The sequence below is a fragment of the Carettochelys insculpta genome, chromosome 14, assembly GCF_033958435.1.
Source record: "Carettochelys insculpta isolate YL-2023 chromosome 14, ASM3395843v1, whole genome shotgun sequence".
Lineage (NCBI taxonomy): Eukaryota > Metazoa > Chordata > Testudines > Carettochelyidae > Carettochelys > Carettochelys insculpta.
Genome location: NC_134150.1, coordinates 1,324,406 through 1,346,138, shown reverse-complemented (window position 1 = coordinate 1,346,138; position 21,733 = coordinate 1,324,406). Strand labels below are relative to the sequence as shown.

Sequence of the window (21,733 nt, the reverse complement as noted above, 5' to 3'; positions counted from 1 at the left end):
GGGGGGGCCGCCTTGGCCCAGGCGAGAGCAGCTGGGCTACAGCTCCTTGCAGCGGCTGAGGTCTGTGACAGCCCATTTAACCGGGCTGCTGGGGAGGCAGGGGTCACCCGGGGGGACAGCAACACCCAGGGGATTTGGAAATGGAGAGGTTGTCATGCCAAGCCCCCCAGCTGGTGCAGCACGGGCTGTGGTGCAGCATTCTCGCTCCTAGCACCGGCCTGGGGCCAGGCGCTGCAGGTGGGACAGCGCAGCGGCAGTGCAGCAGGCAGCCAATTGGACAGCAGCCGCACAGAGCAGCCAATCAGGGCCCAGCAGGCTCACAAAAGGGAGCCGCAGGGCTGCAGCCAATCAGTAGCCACAGGAAGGCCCAGGGTAAACACTGCTCGTGGGTGGGTGCGGGAAGGCAGCACCTTGGACAGAGCTCACTGGAGCTGGCGGCCCTGGGAAGAGGCGAAGGGAACTGAAACAGGACAGGTGGAGACGCTGCTGCCTACCGAGACCCTGGCCAGGACCAACCCAGCAGAGCCTTTGCACATGGCAGGCGGCTGGGCAGGAGGGGCTCCTGGAGCTGCCAGCAAGGACCAGGCGAGGCAGCGTGGTGCTTTCCACAGATATTTATTGTCATGGGGAGAGGGGAGCCAGGACAGCAAATCAGGGTGCAGAGACTGAGGGCACAGCCAGAGCAGCTGGGCTGCGACTCCCGCTCCCCTGCCCATGGGAGCAGCACAGAGCTGGCATGGCGGCTGCCAAGGGGACATCCAGCCTCCCAGCACTAGCGTCAGGGGGACAGGGCGAGCCCGGGCTGCGAAGGAGGCAGAATCAGCTAGCAGCTCAGTGACACCCACCTAGATCACAGCGCAACTGCACCTGTTGGGCCCACGCAGCCTGGCTCACTGCTGTGCATGAAGGGGAGGGCTGCTCCTGGGTGCAGCCTGGCAGCATGGGGGTAGGGGAGCACTGCAGAGGCAGGTGGGGTAGAAGGTCTGGCTGACACCTGCTCTCTGCTGCAGGCCCCTAGGGCAGAGACGGGGTGGGGGCCTTCCCCGGCCAGGGACCAGGCTGCTCAGCACAAGCCGGGCCACAGAAGTGCTGCGGGGGCGGGGAGGGGGGAACGACAGATGGGTGCCGCAGCCACCAGGGACCTCTGTCCCAGCCTCCTGCCCCAGGAGAACTCGGACACGACAACGCAGGCATTGCACAGCAGCCGCTGCGAAGCACACGCACACCAGGGCAGCGCTCAGGGAGCGCGGCTGCTCAGGTCAGCCTTGAGAGGGGCCCTGGAACTCAGGAGCTGCTGCAGAGCAAGGGGCAGCCAGGGCCCTCAGGGTAAGCGCACAGCTCAGCGGGACAGGGACAGGGACGGGGACGGAGACATGACACGGACCAGAGCCCTCCAGCTGCATCGCTGCCCAGCCCAGCCCAGCCCACCCTCAGCACCCAGCGGCAGCTGGGGAACAGACTGTCCTGTGCCCTGGGGCTCCTTCCAGAGGAGCCTGGCCCGGAGCTGGGAGCAGCGCACACTCGACACGCACGGGGCATGGGCGGGCAGGCCTGGGGCCGGGCACTTAGAAGATGGGGATGTAGTTGTCAATCTTGGCCCGGTGCCGCTGTGCGATGCACTCGGCAATCCACACGATGTTGCGACACTCCTGCTCCTTCAGCTTGACGAAGGCGTAGAACACCCCGAAGTGGAACTGGTTGAGGAAAGCCAGCTTGTTGAGTTTCACCTGGGAGAGCAGAGCGCCAGGGTCACGGCCTGCCCCCTGCCAGCAAAGCAGCTCAGAGCTCTGGAGAGCCTCTCAGATCCAGCACCACCCAGAGCCCAGCAGGCCTGTGGCTATTGCTGGAGCAGAGCCCGGGCACCTTGGGGGTGGGCCGGCCTGGAGTCTGGCAGCAGAGGGGAGCCCACTGGGCCCCAGGAGAACTGGAGCCAACAGCAGAGAGACTGGCCTTGACCAGCACTGGTCCAGGGACGCCCTCCTTGGCGGCCGGTCAGGTCCTGAGGGTGGCAGGCTGGGGAGGTCCAGCTTTTAGCAGCCATTGGAGCGAGTGGTCCCAGCCACGCTCCCCTGTGGTAGCCGAGTTCCTGGCACACCCCTCCAGCCCAGCCAGCAGTGCAAGCCGAGTCCACGGGAGAAGGCTGCCAGGGCGGGGCAGCGAGAGGGGCAGGGCAGGGACACGCTTACCCATGAGGTTTGTGATGCAAACCTCCTTCTGGGGACGCCCCACGGCTGCGCCTCCAGTCCAGTGGCAGGGAGCAGGGGACCGGAGTGCAGGGGGCAAGTACAGCACAGCACGTCTGAGCCCCCCACCCCAACGCACACCCCCAGCTCTGCTGCCGGACTTCCCCTTCTGGCAGGCCTGCGGACTTCCGCCAAGCTCTGCTGCCGCTCCCGGCGCTCACCTCGTGCTCAAAGAAACGGTCCTCCAGGGTCTTGTCTCCGGGGTTGCTGCCAGCTCCTTCGAACAGCAGTTTGTACTCCTACGGCGAGAGGAGGTGCATGGGGAACAGACACTCCAGCGCTCACACGGCCGTGGCAGCCCTGGGCTGCAGCCCTCTTTCCCACACTGCAGCGCGGAGCTGAGCCCCAGCTCCAGCGGGACCCCCTCGCCCTGGGGCACCTTCCCCCAGCAGTCCCCACCACAGCCGGCGAGAGCCGAGTGGCAGGAGCGAGCAGACGCCTCCCCACCCCACTGCCGATCGCGGGGCTGGCTCCTGGGGGCGGGGGGGCGAGGGGAGCAGGACACGCGGCAGGAAGCGCAGGCCGTTTCTCACCCACCGAATGGCTGGGAATAGGGCACTGAATCCGGAGCCAGCACATGCACACGGTTTGCACTGAACAGCAGCTGACGGGGGGTCTGGTTTGTAGTGGACAAGTGCCAACGTCACCCTGATTTCATGGCACTGGGAATTACGCCGGGGCAGGTCTCTGCCCGTGCTACACGAAGGTCAGATGAGACGACCTCAGTGGTCCCGCCTGGCCGGGAACTCCATGAATAAACCAGGGCTGCTCTGTGCTGACACTCCCGGGCTTACACCGGGCTCCTGGCTGAACACGGCTCATGGGGGCAAGCAAATGCCTGCGAACCACAGACCACCAACAGCTGCACCTCTAGGCCAGCGCTAGCTGCGCTACTGAGACGAGCAGCTCCAGCCCTGAGAACTGCACAGCTGGAGTCCAGGTACCTGAACTCCAGCTTCCGCCAGGAGCCCAGAGAGGCGCCCTCAACGTCCAATGCAGCACGTCCCTAGCAGACGCCCTCATCGACCCCCAGAGTCTGGGCCCTCCCATGAGTCCAGACGTGGCCAAAGTTAAGCCAGCGCAGTGTGAGCTGCGACTAGCCCCCGGCTGCCGATTCTCACCCCGGGGGATCGTACTCAGAGATGGGTCTCCACCCTTGGGCTCCCGACGGGTTTTGTGCCACCCAAGCAGGTCCCTGGCAGGCTTTGGGGCACATGCCAGGCAGCGTCCTAGCCCCAGGGTCCAGTCATAAGGCTGGAGGTCCCATCAGCGACTCCCTGTCACTGCCTGGTCCCAGCAGGGCTGGGAGAGCTGCCGTGCAGACAGACAGGGGCGCTCTGGGGTCCAGCCAGCCACGTCTGCACAGCTCAGATGACTCAGCTCTCCAGCAGGGTTAAAGCAACACTGTGTCCCCCGTTCTGCCTCCAGCACATGGATGGCAGCTGGGGGAGCCCAGAACCACCCCTGCGAAGGGAGTGTTGCTGAGGCAAGAGGTCTGGGAGGGGCATATAACGCACCAGGGTCTCCTGCCCTGAGCCCCATCGTCCTTTCCCACGGATGGGCCCCAAACCCACTGATCCAGCCCGGGAGCAGCCACCTCCTGTGACACCCACCCCCCACCCCCACCCGCCGCGGTACTTACCGGGTAGTAGTCGGCCACTGTTTTCACCTGCTCGTAGTCGTCCGCTCTGGCCAGCTGGGCCAACCCCTCTGGATAGAGCTTCCCACAGTGAGGGAACAGCTTGGCGCGGTCCTCCTTGGAGAGCTCCGTTCCGAACGAGTTAATGGTGATGATGAAGGCTCGCCTGTCTGCTTCAAACTAACCACAAGACGCATCGCCTCAGGCAGGGCTGTGCCCACCCCCGGTGGGGCCTTGTGGGGTAACATCCCCTGCCCTGCCTCCCCCCAGGCCCCAGCAAGCCAGCTGCATGCACCCAGGCACGGGGTTATTTCAGAAATCAGCCTGCAGTCAGCAGGCAGCGCTGAGCCACATGCAGCCGGATTACTGGGATGCGGGGCCCGTCGGCAGCCCTACCTCCAGGATCGGGCACATGGCGTCTGCAGTGGTGCCACCCAGGATCTTGCAGAACTTGTAGAAGGACTCAAGGTAGGCCTGAGGAGAGAGCCGAGCAGACGAGGGTGAGTGTGGCCCTTCTCCGCAGCCCGCCAGAGACCCCCAGTGCATCGACACAAGCCAGCAGGGCCCCAGCGCTCCGCCCAGGCCAATGGCCACGCTTCCCAGGAGGCAGAGGGAGGCCAAAGGCTGCGGTTTGGTCCATTCACATGCGGCAAAGAGCTAACCAGCCCGAGAGCATGGGCCCGCTGGCAGTGCCAGAGGTCCTGGCTCTAATCCAAGCGCTGTTCTGGCAGCCGTGAGTACATCTCTGCCTCTTCTAATGGGTCTCTTCCCATCCACCCGTCTGAGACTCGAGCCAACAGGCAATGAGGCAGGCTGCCCTGGAGCGTGGGGCGACTGAGGGCGGGCCCTGTGCCCGCCACCTGGCAGCCTGCAGAGTGACACAGGAGGCGCAAAGGGACACCGACCTAGGACTGCAATGCCCACTGTGCGCAGGATGAGTGAGACAGACGGAGCGTGCCATTCAGCTGTGTGGCGGCACACAGGGTCGCTACGAAGTCCCCACCGAGGGTCTGAGCGGCAGGGTAATTCACGAAACCCCAGGCTCCTTGCTCAGCCGTTCGAGGATGTGCTAGCTAGCTTTGTGAGAAAGACACTCGCACTCCTTTCTACCCGCCCCTCTCCCTCCGCGAGCAGTGGGAGTGCCAGCTGGAGAGAGCCACACGCCTTTGGGGATAGAGACATTCGGGGACACTGGGCTCTCGCCTGGGGCCAGGAAGCTGAATGTCTCCCTGGGAAGACACTGCCTCACAGCAGTGAAGGAGAGGCCCGAGGCCCGTGAAGAAGAATTTTCGGAGAACATTCTAACACCTTTATACTGGTGCTACGGCAGCTGCCTCCGGCTCCGGGGCCCAGTCCTGGGCTGGACACAGCACAGCGCAGACCCAGCAGGGCTCAGGGAAGAGATGTGTTTTGTACGGCCCCGAGCCCTTTGCATGCGCCTCAGCTCAGCACAGGCCGAAGGACAACAGTTTTCCCTACCTCGCCCCAGTTCTGAAACCCCCCTTCAGCCTCTCCCATCAGCCATGGAGGTCACAGCCCAGCTGCTGGCTTGTCACATCGGTCACAACAAGGAACGCAGATACAATCTGTGCCCCGCCCTTCATGCAGGCGCCGAAGATGGAGCGATAGCCGCCCGGCAGCCCTCGCTGGGACGGGCACCAGCTGCTTTGCGCTCAGGGACGTTTTCCTGATAGCCCTGCCTAGAACCAGAGCCCGTGGGCAGCAGCTGCAGTGAGCTCTGCTGGGGCCCTCACCCCCTCCCGCCCCACTCGCTGCCCCACCAGGGCCCCTCCCGCCCCGACCGGCCGCACCCCCTACAGGTGCCCCACACAGCCCAGCTACCCCCTCAACCTCTACTTGCCCCCCCCCGGGGGGGCCCATGCAGCCCTGCCAGACGCCCCCCAACCTCCACCTGCCGCCCCTCCACAGCCCCACCAGACCCCCCCCCCGCAACCTCTACCTGCCGCACCCCCCAAGCCCCCCTACGCAGCCCCACCAGACCCCCCCCAGCCTCTACCTGCCGCATCCCCTCCGGGCGCCCCTACACAGCCCCCCCAGCCTCTACCTGCCGCATCCCCTCCGGGCGCCCCATGCAGCACTGCTGGGGCCCTCAGTGCAAACCCACAGCTCCCCTTGATACTGGAGAGCAGCTTAGACAGACTCCTGTCAGGGATGGCCTGGCTGGAGCTGGGCCCTGCCACAAGTGCAGGGACTGGACTGGAGCTCTCGAGGTCCCTCCCGGTGCTGGGATTCTATTCCAGCCACGCACCAGGGAAAGGGATCCAGCCTGCAGACCTCTCTGACCTGCAGGGAGGGGGCTCTGGGCTCCTTACTCCTCTAGGCTGCCCACGGGGGGTGTCTGCCGCCCCCACAGCTCAGTGGGGACCTCTGAAGTCTTTCCCCAGCAGGAGAGCACAGTCCTGGCCTGGCCCCTGATCTCAGCACCAGGCCCGGGAGAGCAGCCTCGCTGCCTCTGCTTCGCATGGATTCGGGGTCAGCCTGGGAGACGCCCGGGGCTCACCCAGGGCCAGTCAGACAGGCGAGGCCAGCAGGTACTTTGGGGACATGGTCACTGCCAGCCTGCAGAGATGGGAAGCAGCTGCCACGAGCACCCCCAGCCTCTGTTCTCGGTCGCCGCGTTACTGCTCCCCGGCATGCAGCAAACACACCACCAGCTCCCTTTACCCCTCCGGGAACCGGCCCGCTGGCAGCACGCTGCCCCGCCCAGCTCCCCCGCGGCGGGCGGCAACGCCCCATGGCCAGGCTCAGTTACCGCCACGAGCTGTTCCGCCGGCTCCTGCTCCCCGAGGGGCCCTTCACCTTGTACAGCGTGTTCCGGATGATTTCGATGTTCATCTCGTCCAGGTCCTGCTCGGAGATGCAGTCCTGGAAGAAGGCGGCTGAAAGACACACAGCAAAGTTGCCGACCGCTCCTGCTGCTCAAGTGCCACGCGCTGCTTCCCAGAGAACGGGAGAGCGGCCCTACGGGTCGAACCAGGGATCCGTCCAGCCCAGTCTCCCGTCAGGTGTCCCGGAGGGAGTGAACAGAACAGGGAACCAAGTGATCCCTCCCGTCACCCATGCCCAGCTTCTGCAAACCGAGGCTGGGACTCCTCCCAGCCCCACCTGGCCAATAGCCACTGATAGACCGAGCCGCCGTGGACGTATCTCACTCTCTTTAATCCCTGCTAACCTCCTGGTCTTCACAACGGCCTCTGGGGAGGAGCTCCAGAGGTTAACTTTGTGCTGTCTGAAGACAGACTTCCTTCGGGTTGTTTTAAACCTGCTGCCCCTGAATTTCACTGGGTGACCCCTAGTTCTTGTGTTATGGGAACAAGTCAATAACTTGTCCCTGGTCACCTTCTCCACACCAGTCATGGTTTTTACAGACCCCGTCCTCTCCCCCGACGCCCGTCTCCTCTATTCTAAGCGGACAAGTCCCAGTCTTAAATCTCTTCTCACACGGCCCCGTTCCAAACCCCTCCTCACTTCTGTTCTCCTTTCCTGACCTTCCGGAGAGGGAGTGGAGGGGGAAACCTTTGCGTGCAGGAGGCCAGGTACCCAGCAGCTCCTCCAGACACCTACAGCTGGATGTGCAGAGCGCCTGCCTTGGGTGCCGAGGGCTGAATACTCAGACCGGCATGTCAGTGTTTGGACAGGAGCGTAGCTAAGCCCGCTGGGCCTTTTCTCTGCTTGCCACACGGCCAGGAAAGCCCCACGCCCCCCCACTGAGCTCTGCAGGAGGGGCCGGGCCTTACCAGGAGCTTCATGGTGTGGCAACCAGACCATTTGGAAAACTAAGGTCCTCAGCTGCTCGGGCGGCAAGGCCAGACTCAGGCCACAGGAGCAACCCTACCCCCCCGACTAGCCAGCCAAACCGCATGGGGAGAAGAGAAGTCCCTGTGCCTGGGACAGGACAGGACATTCAAGGGGACAGAGGATGTTCTTGCTTTGGGAATCAAAGACTCCGGCCTACAAGCAGGTTCCACGCTGCCTTGTGTCTAGGTCCTTTTCCTTCTCCATAAGCCCAGGGCCTAGCCAGGGATGCCCAGCCCAGCCCAGGCGGTGGCGTAGAAATGCATTTCAGCTTTGGGATGTGCACACCCTGTGAAACGAGATCCAGGAGCTGGAGAACACACTTCCCAGCAGTGCCCCTGCTACGCTTGGAGCTGCTGTCTGGAACAAGGTCCCTGCACTCATTCTGCTCCCCCGGCTGGGTTCACGTTCCGTAACCTGTGCACACGCTCCAGGTTCAGGGAGCGCAGGTCAGTGCTTTGGCCTTGCAGCTGAGCGTCCTGCCCCAGCTGAATGCTCAACATGTGGAGTAAGAGCTCTGCTATCGGTTCAGCTTTCGGCCATTTCTTGGCTCCTTGTCTAACGAGTCAGTTTGAAATCTGTTTCCCTGCTTTGTTGTGCCAGGCTGTGCCGGGGATGCGATGAAAAATCTAGGCTGCTACCCACTCTACCATCAAGAGTCTAGATCTGCTGGGGACTGGACCCTCTCTGGAGCAGGTAGAAGAGGGCTGTGCGCCCAGGCATCTTCCACACCCAGAGGAAGTATTTGTTTGTCCCCTCCCAGACTGCACACTGCTGGCCTTAGCTCCTGTCTCTCACTCTCTTACTTGCCGGGGTCAGGTACCAGCAGGATAACGAATTTAAAGTACAGCAAAGGCCTAGCCCTTCAGCACTCAGGTACCCAGCATGCCCGGCCGGAGGAAGGCAGAGCGGGGCCCACTGCCCGGCCCCAGCTCAAATAACCGGCACGTTTTATTACCCGGTGCCCCCGGCTCCCCCGGCGTGCTGGAGAATAAAGCTTGTGCTGTACTTGGTTCGCTGTGGGACACGGACTAGTCTGCCTCCGCAGATCACAGCAACTGCCACAAATTGCATTACACGTTGGCATCTCCCATGCGGGGAGTTACTTCTCTCTTCTACTCCTACATCTCACGGCTGGAGAGCCAACGTGCCTCTGGTCATTCTTCCAGCCAACCTGCGACGCGCCACAGCAACACGCCTGCTCAATTCCACATTCTACAGAGGGGTTTTCCAACTGAGTGCCGACTTTGGAGCACGCCTGCCTCACGCACCCACTACCTGAGGCCTGTACCCGTACGAGAGAGGCAGACAGGCCTGGAAGCGGAGGCAGCTGTTGGGAAGATGCCCACAGGGGACTGCTGAACGTACGTGGAACTGCTCCAGGAAATCTGTGCAGCAAGCATAAGTACGATTACCTCCCTCCCCTCTCCCAGGGAGAACCCGGATTTCTCGCTACTGGGATCTGCACGACAGGCATCACTCCAGACGACTAGTGCTAAAACAAGGTTACTAGTTTCTTAACATGCCTCAACTTGCTGCCTTCATGTTTCTTCCCTAGAGGGCTGGTGGGAAGCCGACGGGGAGCCCATTCTGGCAGGTCACTCTGCAATCGAGCAGTAGGTACACTTGGAGCATGCCCGCGGCAGAAAGCCCCACTACACCTGCATTCAGAGGCCCAGGGCCGTGTGCACATCCCAGGGCGTGAATGGGGCAGACAGGGTCCCACGCATGGCAGGAGAGCAAACCCCTGCTCACCCAGGGGCGTGTCCACCAAGATGGCGTTGTAGAGCTCGGCCGGGGTCTGAGCAATGTTCACAGCTTCCATCTGCTCAAAGCTGCCCAGAGGGTGGCACTTGGGTACCAGCTCTGCGATGGAGCGCTGGTGCAGGGTGCCGGTGATCAGCAGGATGACGTTATCGATCATGTAGCTGTACCTGGGGGGACAGGAGAGGGGAGCGGGTTACCCACGCTGGCAGCAGGGTAGTCGGCTGGGTGCACGTGTTGGCCCTCCCTCTGTCCGGGCGGTGTCCATAACACCAACAAGGAGTCCCGTAGCACCCTGCAGACTAACGGACGTAGGGCACAAGCTCTCATGGACAGAACGGAGTGGAAACACACAGGCAGGTTCACGTGTAAGAAATGACTGCAAAGGAGGAGGGTACGAGCCACTGTAAAGTCCGGTGATCGGTCAGGAGATTGGGGGACACTCAGGAAAGGATTTAAAAGTAACCAGCCTTCCCCCAGAGCACCCCAAACCCTTCACAACTCCATTACAAAGGGAAACCGCTGAACTGGAGCTCATGTGCAAACTCAGCACTATACCCTGAATAAGGAACTCTACCGGTAACCGTCTAGAGAGGCCACGCCCCCAGTGAACAGCCCCATCACTCCCCTGCGACAGTGAACAACCGCAATTCTAACAACACACCACCCTTGCGGGGGGACACCAACGAGGCTGACAGGCTACCTCCCACTCTGGCTGGGACCGTAACAGTGTCCCTCAAATTGCTGCAGTCTCCAGCACCAGCCTCTGACGAGGACAGAAGTCCATCACCCCACACCGTACACAAATCCAGCATCTCAGACTCAAGCCTGCCTCGTGCTCCTCGTCCCAGGTGAGACCACCCGGGGCGAACAGGCACAGCTCCCTGGACACGCACACAGAGCCACAGGTGTGCACGATACCACCCCCAAGGGGAGGGGAGAGAGAAATGCTGCAGCCAGGAGCTCGGGTGAGATTCACCTCGGCGCAGGGAAAGAGCACGGGCGACAAGGGGCCGGCTCACACAAAGAGGGCAACCTTCTTAGCAGCCGATTGTTCCGATCCACCACTACAGTACAGGGTGGCTATCGACCCAGTGGGGGTAAAGCAGCGCAGCTGGGAGAGGGACTCGCCTGTTTGTCTGCAGCTCTCCCGGGGGAGTACATGGCCCCAAGACAAGACAAGCCGCACCCTGTAGGGGACCTCAGGTAACAATCTGGAAGAGCAACAAGAAGCCCCGTGGCACCTTACAGACCAACAGGTATTTTGAAGCATGAGCTTTCGTGGGCGAAGTCCCACTTCATCAGATGCGTGAGCGGGGTGGGGTCCCACTCAGCTGGTGGAGGCCAACCCTGAGCACACTCATGCTGAGCTGCAGCTCCCCTTTTAGCCAGCCCACGGAGGGTTTCTCCTGGCCCGAGCGTGCCAATGTCAGGCCAGGCGCCGCGCCGAGGGGCTCCCTTTCCAGGTAGGGTGATGACTGAACAAGCCAGCGAAGCCAGATCACACTGACCCAGTGCTTGGGACGCAGTCAGCAAAGCCTCTCCCCCGCCGTGCCTGGAGCCACCTGGGCAGGACTCTGGCATGAACACAGCTGCTTTTCTTACGCCAGTTCCAGCGAGGAAGGGAAGCAGCAGCACCACCTTTGCCTCGCCCAAGCGCCCATCGAACCGGGTGTACACGTTTAGCCTCACTCCACTTCCCCCAGCTCCCTCAGGGCCTGCACAGGTGTCATGTTCGGGTCAGGCTCAGGTCACCTCTGGGGAAGAGGAAGGTTTCCAGCCCACACTGCCACAAGCCTGGTGAGAGGCACGCACAGGTCCCGAAGGACGTTACACAACCACCCTCCTGCCGCCGAGGCTTCACAGAGCTGACCGCGGCTCACACCTTTGCCTCGACACTGCCCGAGAACTGCAACGGGAGGGTAATCCTTCCCCTTTCCTCACGTGAAGCAGCACGTTAGAGTCTCACACGACTAGTCCCTCCAGCCTCCCCTTCCACAACGCCCACCACACTGTGCCTCCGCAGGAGCAGTTCAGGGGCACCGAGGCTCGGAACCGGCAAGGCTAACAGTGGCTTGGAGGGAAGGCTCCCGCCCCCGCCTGAGCTGGCAAGTGGATCGCTGCCTTGAGACACTCCCTACAAACGGACACAAACCAGGAAAGCAATCGCAGACAAGGGGATGGGGCAGCTACAAGACAGACCCTCACCCCCTCCCCGGCCCCAGGGAAACAGGAACAGGCACCAGGAGTTAGTCAGGGAACACAAATAAAGGGAAACAAACAAGCAGCAAGAAATCGCAGAGACTGTTAGACGATGGCTCAGCTCTGATGTCGTACTGTGGCGCACCGGGAATCCCTATGGGGGGAGGGCTGTGATGGGGACTACGGAATAGGACTCTAGACCCAAGAGAAGCTCGTGATTTAAATCGCTTCCCTTCCAGAAATCCAGAGCGAACCTTTGCCTAAGGGGATTCCCATAGCACACAACAGGAGCCCACCCACCGGCCCGCAGCCAAGACTGTCAACAGAGCAGGAGCCCGGCCCGGGCGCCAAGCTCTGAGATGGAGTCACCTGCACCCCCAGCAGCAGACACCCCACCCCTACCTTACAGAACACAAAAGGCATCCACAGACCTGCCATCTCTCAGCTTAGAGGTATCGCTTCAGCCCATGGCCGCCTGCAGCTTCAGCCTTCCTTTGCTCCTGGAAGAGGTGGGACCCTCCTCCCTCCCCCCAGGTCGCACAGGTGGAGGAGCGGGAGGCACGATGCAGGAAGACTGCCCATCTGCTAGCAGACTGCGGTGGTCTGCTAACATTTCCTCATGGTAACGCGGGACAAACCCCCGAGTCAGCTCCAATTATGCAAGAGAACCAATTCAGTGCAGCCCCCCAGTGAAACGTTACCCATGGATTAAATCAGACTACTCCGGCTCTTGCAGTACAGCAGCGCCTCTCTTCCTAGGGCCGGTGTTAACACAAAGGCTGCAACAGAGGGGCTGGGTGGAGGCCCTAGGATTTAATTGACATCTGTACTCACAGGTTTCAATGCTGCTGCAGTGACATGCAGTCTAAGAGAGGCATTATCCCATACATGCTGATGGGCACAGACCATGAACCCTGAGTCCTGGCGTGAGCTGAAGCCTGCATGAGAGGGTGAACTTTATACAGCAGCTTTTGCTTCAAGCTCGAAGATGAGCAGAGCACCGCACTCCTGCAGCCAGAGGAGCCACACAACTCTGCTGCTGCAGCCCGGGTTTCCCACGGCTGTTCAAAGTACAGCCTGTTAGCCCTGGGGCGCCACCCCCTTGCAGCAGCCCTTTTTCAGCGCTGCTGGCTGGTAAAGCTCTACTGTTGCAACGAATGTTGTTGACAGCACTAACTGGAAAGCACATCTCCACTTCACTTTCATCTTCTGGGCAGGCAGCCAAGAATCCACAGAAACACAGAGGAATCGCTGTTCCAGCCAACCTTGGAGAACCTCAGCCAAGAGACCTGGTATGTGGCGTTTCAGGAACTTCAACTCCACCGCCAAGGGCAGGGCCACCTGAGAAGACCTTGTTAAAAGCAAGTATGACATGGAAGAAAGGTGGGCCAGGCACTTGCAACATGGACAGCAACTCGTTCATCTCTCCCCAGCCCAGCTAACGCACCTTTCTGCATGCAGCAGACACAGAGCCAACAAACTGCAGTTCTGCCAGCTGCAGCCGCTCTAGCCACGTGCTGAAATTCTGCGTGGGTGTGGGCCCGCTGCACTCCTGGCCCAGGTGTGCAAGATCATTGCAGAGGCAGTGTGGAGACCCAGCATCCACTTCTGGCTTCTCAGCAATCCATCAACCAAGATCTGTTCTGCAGGTTCCACAGGCTCTCTGCGTGCTCTCACCGCCCCCATCCCCCGCCCCACGAACTGCTACCAGGGTGAACTTCAAAGCCTCATTGCTACCCCTAGCTTCCCACTCCCACCCCTGCCCTCCCTGCATCAGCAGGGGAAAGCCTTGTCCCCCTCCTGCCCAGAAGGCATGTTCTTTTCCCTCCGTCCCATGGCCGCCTGCAGCTGGCAGCGGGAACCAGGCCTGCTAGAGAGCCAGCATTTCTACTGGATTTCCCCAGCTCCATGGGCAGAATGAATTTTGTTCCATGCACCAAGCCTTGTGTGGACGTGCACCACCCACAGGAACACAGGCTGTCGGCAGACACCCTGCTAATCAACCAGGCAGCAGCTGAATCTCTCCTGGGCAGCCACACAAGAGCTCAGCTTCCAGGGATCTCCGTGAGCAGAGCTCGCTACAGGCTACGAACTCCACGTTGTCCATACAGTAACTCCCCACAGAGGCAGCTGCCTGCTTGGCAATGCCTTCCTCTCTGCTGTCCAGGCTCCGAGGCTCACACCTGCAAGCCCAACACAAAGGTGAAATACAGCGCAGAGAAGCCGGGAAGGGAGTTTACGCTTCTTCTACCAGCCATGGGAACGAGGGTGTGATGGGGTTCAGGGGTCCCCCTGCACTGCACCCCGTCCGCTGGCAGGAGAGACTCTCACTCAGCAGGTACAACAGCAGGTTTATTAGGCAACAGATGTCCAGTTTCTCACAGAAGCAACAGCATAGCAGCCAGAGACAGTCCTTCCAACCTGTCCTGGGGGGAAGACCCCGAGGGGTGCCCCTCTGGGGTGTAGCTTCCCCCTCCTCCAGCTGGCTGCCTTCCAGCTCTCCCTTTTCCTAGCCTCTAACTCCCGCCTCCGATTCAAAACCCAGCTCAGCTCCTCCCTGCTCTTTGTTCAGGCAGAGGTGTCACCTGCCAGTTGTAGCCCCAGGGTCATCCTTAGCCACTGGGAGCTGCTGCTTGCCTCAGACATCCAGCCTGACTCACACATGCACCCCCCCCCACTCCATTACATAGGGCTCTCAGCAACAGGCAACTTCCAGCTGAGCCCATCTCACTGTTTCCTTCCATCTTTCTCTGTCCAGTGTGGAGTGGCTTTGTTTCTGTAGACTAGCTCCACACCAGTCTACTCTATCATCTACCCATTGTCCCTGGGGTCTGCCTCTCCTATTCAAATAGTTCATTATGCTGAACACCAGGGTCTTCATTTTTCATTCACCATTCATTCTGCAGAGATGCCCGAACAGCTGTAACTTCCATTGTATAACCTTCTGCAGTAGGTTCTCTTCCGGCTGTATCTTCCTATGTAATTCCTTGTTGGTGACCGTCTGCATCCATCCTATTCTCAGGATCTTTCTGTAACAACTCCTCTTGAACACTAACATCCGTCTCTGCAAATCTTTCGTTACGACCCATGTCTCACATCTGTACATGCCGCTGAATACACACGTTTTCAAGATGCTCAGCTTCGCTCCTGTTAGAAACAATTTGGATAAACTAAATATTTCCCTTTTCCAAGGGATTAATTACCCGAGGCAGCAAGAACAGAGAGAGTTTTTTTACTTCAATTGCAAGAGAAGGGTGTCCGTATGGGCACACCCCCAGCATAAGCCACATACATATTTATTCCCTGACCCGACCGCAGAAGCCCTCCTCCTAGGCCCCCATTGGTTAGGGTCCTTGGAGTTTACAGCCTATCCGTTTCGCCTTTATAACCCCGTGCTGCTCCGCCCCTGTTTACATCTCCCCTTCCTCTTATTTATGGTCTGCCTTTTATGGTTATAAAGCTGTCAGTAGCATTAGCGCAATCTTGCGGTTAGTTCCCCCAGACGGTTGTTTTGTTTTGTTTTTTTTTTAATCAGATTAAACTGGTCCTGACCTTTCAGAGGCTTGATTTTACAGTTTGTTCAGTCTCCCGCTTCTCTTTCTCCCTTCGGCATTCTGAATTAAAACTCTTCCATTTCCCTCACTCCTAAGCTAATCGCTTTGCTTTTCAAGATTTTAGCCATCGCCTTCAAACTCACTCTTGCTTTCGCTATTCTAGTTGCTATTTCCTTCTTCCAGGCTAGATCCTACATGATGTTGCTCCCCAGACACATCAACTTCTCTACATTCTCAAGTTCAAGCCCATCTACGCTGATCTTCCTTCCTACTTCCTTATTGCCAAATACCACTGGTTTCATTTTATCCATGTTCCTCATCAGTCCTTCCTGCTTCCCTTCCTCTTTTAGCACCTGCACCGTTCTCACTAGCTTCTCCTCAACCTCCCCAGTGATAACTACGGAATTTGTGAACCTCAAGTTAATCCTCATTCCGCACACAGATATCCCTTCTACCTCTTTCTTCATCTTGTCTGTCGCTCCCTCTCGATGCGTGATGAAGATACTCTGTGATATCGGACCTGTCTCGTACCTCTACGCGTTCTAAACCACCTTCCCAGCTCTCCACACGTTCTCTCAGCTGCTTCCGCATTGTCACTGACACCCTTCAACAACCTTACCCATCCGCTATTCACCCCGTACGACTCCAACACCGCCCAAGTTACTTTCTGATCTATACTGTCAAATGCCTTCTGGGAAAAAAAAGGGACGAAACAGAGACTGCCACTCCTGTTGTCCTCTTCGCCTCAGACCTCCCTCACCTTTCCAGTGTGCCGCATGCTGAAAGGCCGTCACAGCTGACAGCGACCCACCTGCCACACGGCTATAAACAGCCGAGGTGGGCACGTCAGAGAGACGCAAACACATCACTACTACTCCCAGATGTGGGGGAGGAGGGAACTACTGCTGGATGGGCAAGAGCCAGGGTTTGAAAAAGGGCCCCGAGCGACACCAGATGTTTACACCTTCTGCCTAATTACAGTAAACCCTCCATTTAACAGACTCAGGGAGGGGGTGCCCATTACTCCCAAAATGCGTTAAATCAGAGGGTTTACTCTACAGTACGACGATGCATGGAGTCGCCCATGCTCTGTCCTGGGCATGGTGGCTCCTCCTGGCTCTGAGCCGCCAGCGCTCAGGACAGGGTGCAGTAGCTCCGCCAGCTTGAGATGCATCCAGCAGCGACAGGGACCGCCAGGGGATTCTCCGGCCCTGCAGGCTCCTCCAGCTGCGGTGGTGCATGCAGTCGCTGTGGCAATCCCAGAGTCCTTCAGCTACAGCCGCAGTCCCAGGGGCTCCTCCAGCCACTCCAGGGACCCAGCCGCAGTGGCAGCCCCACCTCAGATACGGCACTTTGGGATAGAGGCGGCGGCTGCGGACGTGCCTTCTTCCTGATGTCCCTAGAACTGGGCTCCGCTTCGTCGGGGGCGCACCGTACTGTTAACAAGGCTGGTTTTGGCTTGACCACAGCCATGCACCCTTAACGCTGGCATGAGCAGTCACCCCTTCTCCTCACCTCGTGGGCACAACTGGAGCTCAGGCACCACCCACGGACGCGCTGCACTTTGAGTGACTTTCAAGTCTGCCTCTTCCCCTGCTACTTCTGCACCTCTCCCTGCTCCTGCTCCCAGGCTCCAAGCCCTCTCCTTCAGAGCACTTCACACCCGCTCACCACACTGCGCTCTGCACCTCTCCCTGGTCACATCACCATCTCCTGTCCAACAAACACGCCTTCCTTCCCACTCACCCCGGTGCCAGCCAGGGTGGTCTGCTCAGAGGCTCAGCTCTTCCAGCCAGGTCCACCAGGTATCAACTCTCAAGTGCCACACGCTGCGTCATGGGGCCAAGCTTACTGAGAAGTGGCTGTACAAAGCGCGCTGCTCCCTCAGCGCCTTCTGCTGGCTAAAAACTCTCTGCAACAACACGTTGCAGCGTTCTGCTGCCAGGAAGCTTCTCCCGTTCCTGTGTGTCTGCACCATGCAGTGCTCATGTGGGAGACCAGTGGCAGCATCCTTGGCCACACACCACTCTGCTGGCCATACTGATATGCTAATCAGTGACCCAGCTTCCCCCCTTGTCTCTTTAGCAAGCAAATGAGGAGCACGGCTGGTATGTCTGCTCCTCAGGCACCTCAGGGCCTACTGACCATCCTGGCGAAACACAACTAGGCAAGAGACAGAGCTTTCTTCGGGGAGCCAGCAGTTAGTCTGGGGAACAAACCACCTGTGGACCATGCCAAGCCTCCACACCTCCTCCTGGGAGCGCCAGACGCCCCTCTCCAGCTGCTCCACTCTGACGAAGAGCAACATGAACGTTTTAAGTCATCCCGCAAAGCGACGCTCTACCAAAAGCAACCCTTGCGGTGTGTGCACGGTTCTCTCCCTAGGGCACGAGCAGCACTTCACACACAACTGGATGGCTGTCCAATTCCCTGCCAACAAGGGCAGGATAAAACCTGTCGAAAGCGGCAGGCCAGCAGCACTCCTGTCCCAACTCACTCCCAAGCTCACCAGCTGGCAGGCCTGGGGACGAAAGCCAGGCAGGGCGAGAAGGCAAACTCACTTTCAAAAGAGATGGGTTTTACTGTCTTCACATCTACTGGCAGTCAAGTGTCAAATGTTTTCACTGCAGAACTGTTTGTTTTCACAGCAGCCGCCCCAGGCAAAACAGCAATAAAGAGCCAACCGCCAGGCAAAGAAACACTCTGCAATGTTCTTTGGCAAACAAAATCTGGAACTATCAGGCCTGATCCGGACTGCACCAGGCTCATTTCTAAAAGGGCCAGGCACGAAATGGGTTATGCCTTGCACGAGACAAAAGGCAATAAGCAGAGGTTCTCTACATACGTGAGGGGCCAGAGACAGGACTGGAGGACAGGTCCTCTACTTCGGCAGGAAGAGAACAGCAGCGGATGGCCCCATGAAGGCTGAGGCGCGCAGTGCCTAGTTTGCTTTCTTCGCCGTACACACGAAGGGTGACAACGCCCTCCGAACGCTACCTCCGGGTTCGGAGAAGGGAAGGGCAGAAAGGAGAAGCAAAGCCAGAACAGGAAAGAATAGTAATTTCTTATCTCTGAGAACTCGTGGGAAATAGGTCAGGTCCCAGAGGACTGGAAAAGGGCAAACCTGTCTTAAAAAAAGGAACAAAGAGAACCCAGGAAATTACAGGCCAATTAGTCTGATTGCAACACATTAGCTTTCTAGGTAACAAAATCTGTAAGCATCTAGAAGATAAACAGGTTATAAAGAAGAGCCATTAAAATAAAATCAGCAATGCCATCAAGCTTTTTCAAGCTTTTCCCCTTTGGCCAGCATCCATCTGTCAAGAGCAAATCAGACCAAACTAACCTAACTTCCTTCCGTGACGGGGCTACGGGCTCAGTGGTGGGGCCAGGGGCCACAGGGGAAGCAGTAGATGAGCTGTATCTTGATTTGAGTAAGACTTTTGACACAGCCCAATGTGACACTCTCCTAAGCATGCGAGAGAAATGTGATCTGGATGTGATCGCTATAAGGAGAGTGAAAGACTCTACTCAGAGGGGTAGCTGTGCCAGTCTGTAGCTTCACCAACAACAAGCAGTCCCACGGCACCCTAAAGACTAACAAATGTATTAGGCCATGAGCTTTCACGCGTAAAGACCTACTTCTTCAGATGACTGGAACAGACCCATAGAACCCAAGCTTTGCGTAGCAGGGAGGGGTGAAAGGAAGGAGGGGATTAGCTGTTACTAGCAGATGAAGCATAGTAAGTTAAGTAGAATGTGCCCCGTTCCTACAGATACCAAAGGTGGGGAAACTGTTGAAGCATTCCCCTATAGGAGCGTGTGCATCTCAACTGCTGATGTCAGATCTGTGTCCATTCATGCTCTGGTGCAGACGGTCTGCTTTGTCCAACACATAGGGAAGAGGAGCATGGCTGGCACACGTTGGCATAGATCACACTAGTGGACGTACAGGTGGATGAGCCCCTCATGGTGTGGCGGATGTGGTTAGGTCCAGTGATGGTGTCTCTAGTGTAGACACGTGGACAGAGCTGGCAAGAGGGTTTGCTGCGGGGACAGGCTCCTGGGTTGTTTCTGTGGTACAGCTGCTGGTGAGTATTCAGCCAGTATCAATCAGACATCTGGAAGTGGAGCACACACAAACCTAGAGGGGAACATTTTAACCTCCCTGGACCATCACTGATGGATTTAAAAGGAGCCGTTCTTCTACAAAAGAACTTTACCACAAGGTTACAGAGGGAGATATCTGAATGGGAATTCATTTGCAAAGCTGACACTTACATTAGGCCTTAACAGAGATCTCCACTATCTTATGGCAATTCCCCACCTTTGATGTTCTCAGGAAAGGGACACACCCTACTCACCAGAATTCACTTAATCTGCGGGTCCTATTAGTGACAGGCAATCTTCCCATTCCCCCTCCTGCCTTCTGCCCGCCCCCCCCACCCCAACACCTACTGTATAAACCCTGCATTCTAAGGGTCTGTTCCAGTCATCCGAAGTGGGTCTGTAGCCAGACAAAATCTCCCCACTACAGACCAGCTTTTGTCTCCCTTCTAAGGTGCCTCAGAGCACACAGGGCACTAAACAGCAGTTAAACAGCACAGTCTTTGATGCCTTCCTAAAGGGGCCCAGATGTGCTGGCTCATCATGACCCTAAGAAATAGAAAACACAGAGAGAGGGCTAGCAGGCTAACCGTTAACGAAGGGCTTCAGAGAACTGCCCTTGGCTGGCATTGATGGAGTGATGCACCCACACAGCTATCCCAGAAGAAAAATCTCCGCCCTTGTTAAAGAATGTCCTGTACTCCCAAATTCTTTATCTCCTGTCTTACAAGTGCAAATTAAGTAACTCTTAATTCTTGAATTCTTCCTTGTAAAAACTGGCATCACAAAAGACAGACCAGTACGATCTGGCACCATAGATAAGAAAGAGAATACGTGACCCAGGGGGTATAAAGATGGCCCCAGCAGCACACTGATTCTGAGCGCATTCCCACCAACTACCTGCTGGTCGGGTCAGGTGATTGCCTCCCGAGGTCCACAACTGGGGACGCCCAACCTCGTATTCGTCTTTCCGCGGAATTGAGTGACCAATCCTGGCTTGGCTACGCTGGTATTGAGAGACGCAAGGAGGGTAAGATATACCCATATTAAGGAGGGTAAGGTGTACCCACATTAAGGTCTCCTTTTGGTGTACACAGTTAAAGAATTAGAGCTCTATAGATAGATGTCATTGTATTAAGATGTCGTTGGATTGGATTGTAATGTAACCTGTTAACACCTGTACTCTGCTAGAATATAAGAAGTAGACAATAGCCTTTTGTAACCCCACGCTTATAACTGTAGCTTAATAAACTTGTAACTAGTTAACATCTAAGCCTGACTGCTGTTACTGTTTGTCACTGCAACACAGCCGGCACAATCAAAAGAACTTTAACCGTTTGGTTACCACAGCCTGGCCATAGGTGAGTGCGCTAAGAGCCTAGCGTAGAGTTGTGCCACCTCCATGGGGCAGACTCCTGGGGCACCCATCAGCCAATCCTGGCTGCCTGCTGCAAAGGGACAGTGCGTCCTAGCAGCTGAAGACTTGGGAGTTTAGGACCCTGGGGCATCCGTGAGCCTTGCCCAGGCTGCCCGCAGCGAAGAAGCCCAGCGCTCTAGCAGTTAAAGACTTGGATGGTAACAAGGGCATAGTTGGTACCTCACCGCACATTACCTGGCCACTGGCTAACAGGGTCTTACCCACTAAAGCTCATGACCTAATACATATTAGTCTCCAAGGTGCTACAGGACAGCTTGTTTTTTGGTGTACTCAGAGGAGTTAATGGTTCACTGTCTAACTGGGAGGTCGTATTAGGCCCATCCCACACAGGTCAGCCCTGATTCTCATCCTACCTAACGTTTTCATTAAAGGACTTGGATACTTGAGAGGATGCTTCCGACCTCTGTGGGTGACCCCACAGCCACAGGGGTTGCAAGCTCTTTGGGGATGAGATTAGAATTCAAACCACCCCAAATTGGAGAACTGGTCTGAAACCAACAAGCCCAAATTCAGCAGAGACAATGGCAACTTACTGCATTTTGGACGTAAATGGCATAATGGGAAGTAAGCAACCAGGCAGAGTCACAACTCTACGGGATTGGGGGCTAGAGTAGATCACGCACGGAGTGAACCAACAATGGGTCGCAGCCGTGCAGAATCTCCTGTTCTGGAGCGTACTGACAGGGGTGTCCCCAGAAGGACACAGGAGGCAGCTGTGCTGCCCTACTTGGCAGGGGCAAGGCATCAGCTCGAGTACTGTGCCGAAGTCTGGGCACTGCAGGCTCGGGAGGACGTGGACCAAACAGAAGAGCATCAGAGGAGAGCATTGCACATCCCAGCCGGGTTAGAACAGGTGACTTCAGAGGAGAGGCTAAAAACTGGGCCTGCTTAGCCTTCAGAAAAGGAGCGACAGGCTCCATCTGCAGCAGGGGAGAGTTCACTTAGGTCCTGGGGGAACCCTCTAACCCTC

The 21,733-nt window shown here is 57.9% G+C and overlaps 1 protein-coding gene across 3 annotated transcripts in view; it reads right to left on the bottom strand.

The window, feature by feature from the left end:
- Nucleotides 1-186: 186 nt before the first annotated feature.
- ATP6V0D1 (ATPase H+ transporting V0 subunit d1) overlaps nucleotides 187-21,733 on the bottom strand; it is a 29,144-nt gene continuing 7,597 nt past the window's right edge. For 2 of the 3 annotated variants that reach the window (XM_075009199.1, XM_075009200.1), the window contains exons 3-8: nucleotides 9,454-9,632; nucleotides 6,703-6,782; nucleotides 4,279-4,356; nucleotides 3,886-4,062; nucleotides 2,405-2,482; nucleotides 191-1,727 (exon numbers count right to left, since the gene is read on the bottom strand). In XM_075009199.1, the coding sequence (XP_074865300.1) occupies nucleotides 1,566-1,727; nucleotides 2,405-2,482; nucleotides 3,886-4,062; nucleotides 4,279-4,356; nucleotides 6,703-6,782; nucleotides 9,454-9,632 (754 nt within the window). In that variant the 3' untranslated portion in view covers nucleotides 191-1,565. Of the gene's footprint in view, nucleotides 1,728-2,404; nucleotides 2,483-3,885; nucleotides 4,063-4,278; nucleotides 4,357-6,702; nucleotides 6,783-9,453; nucleotides 9,633-21,733 lie in introns of all 3 variants that reach the window. The other variant, XM_075009198.1, reaches the window with a different exon arrangement.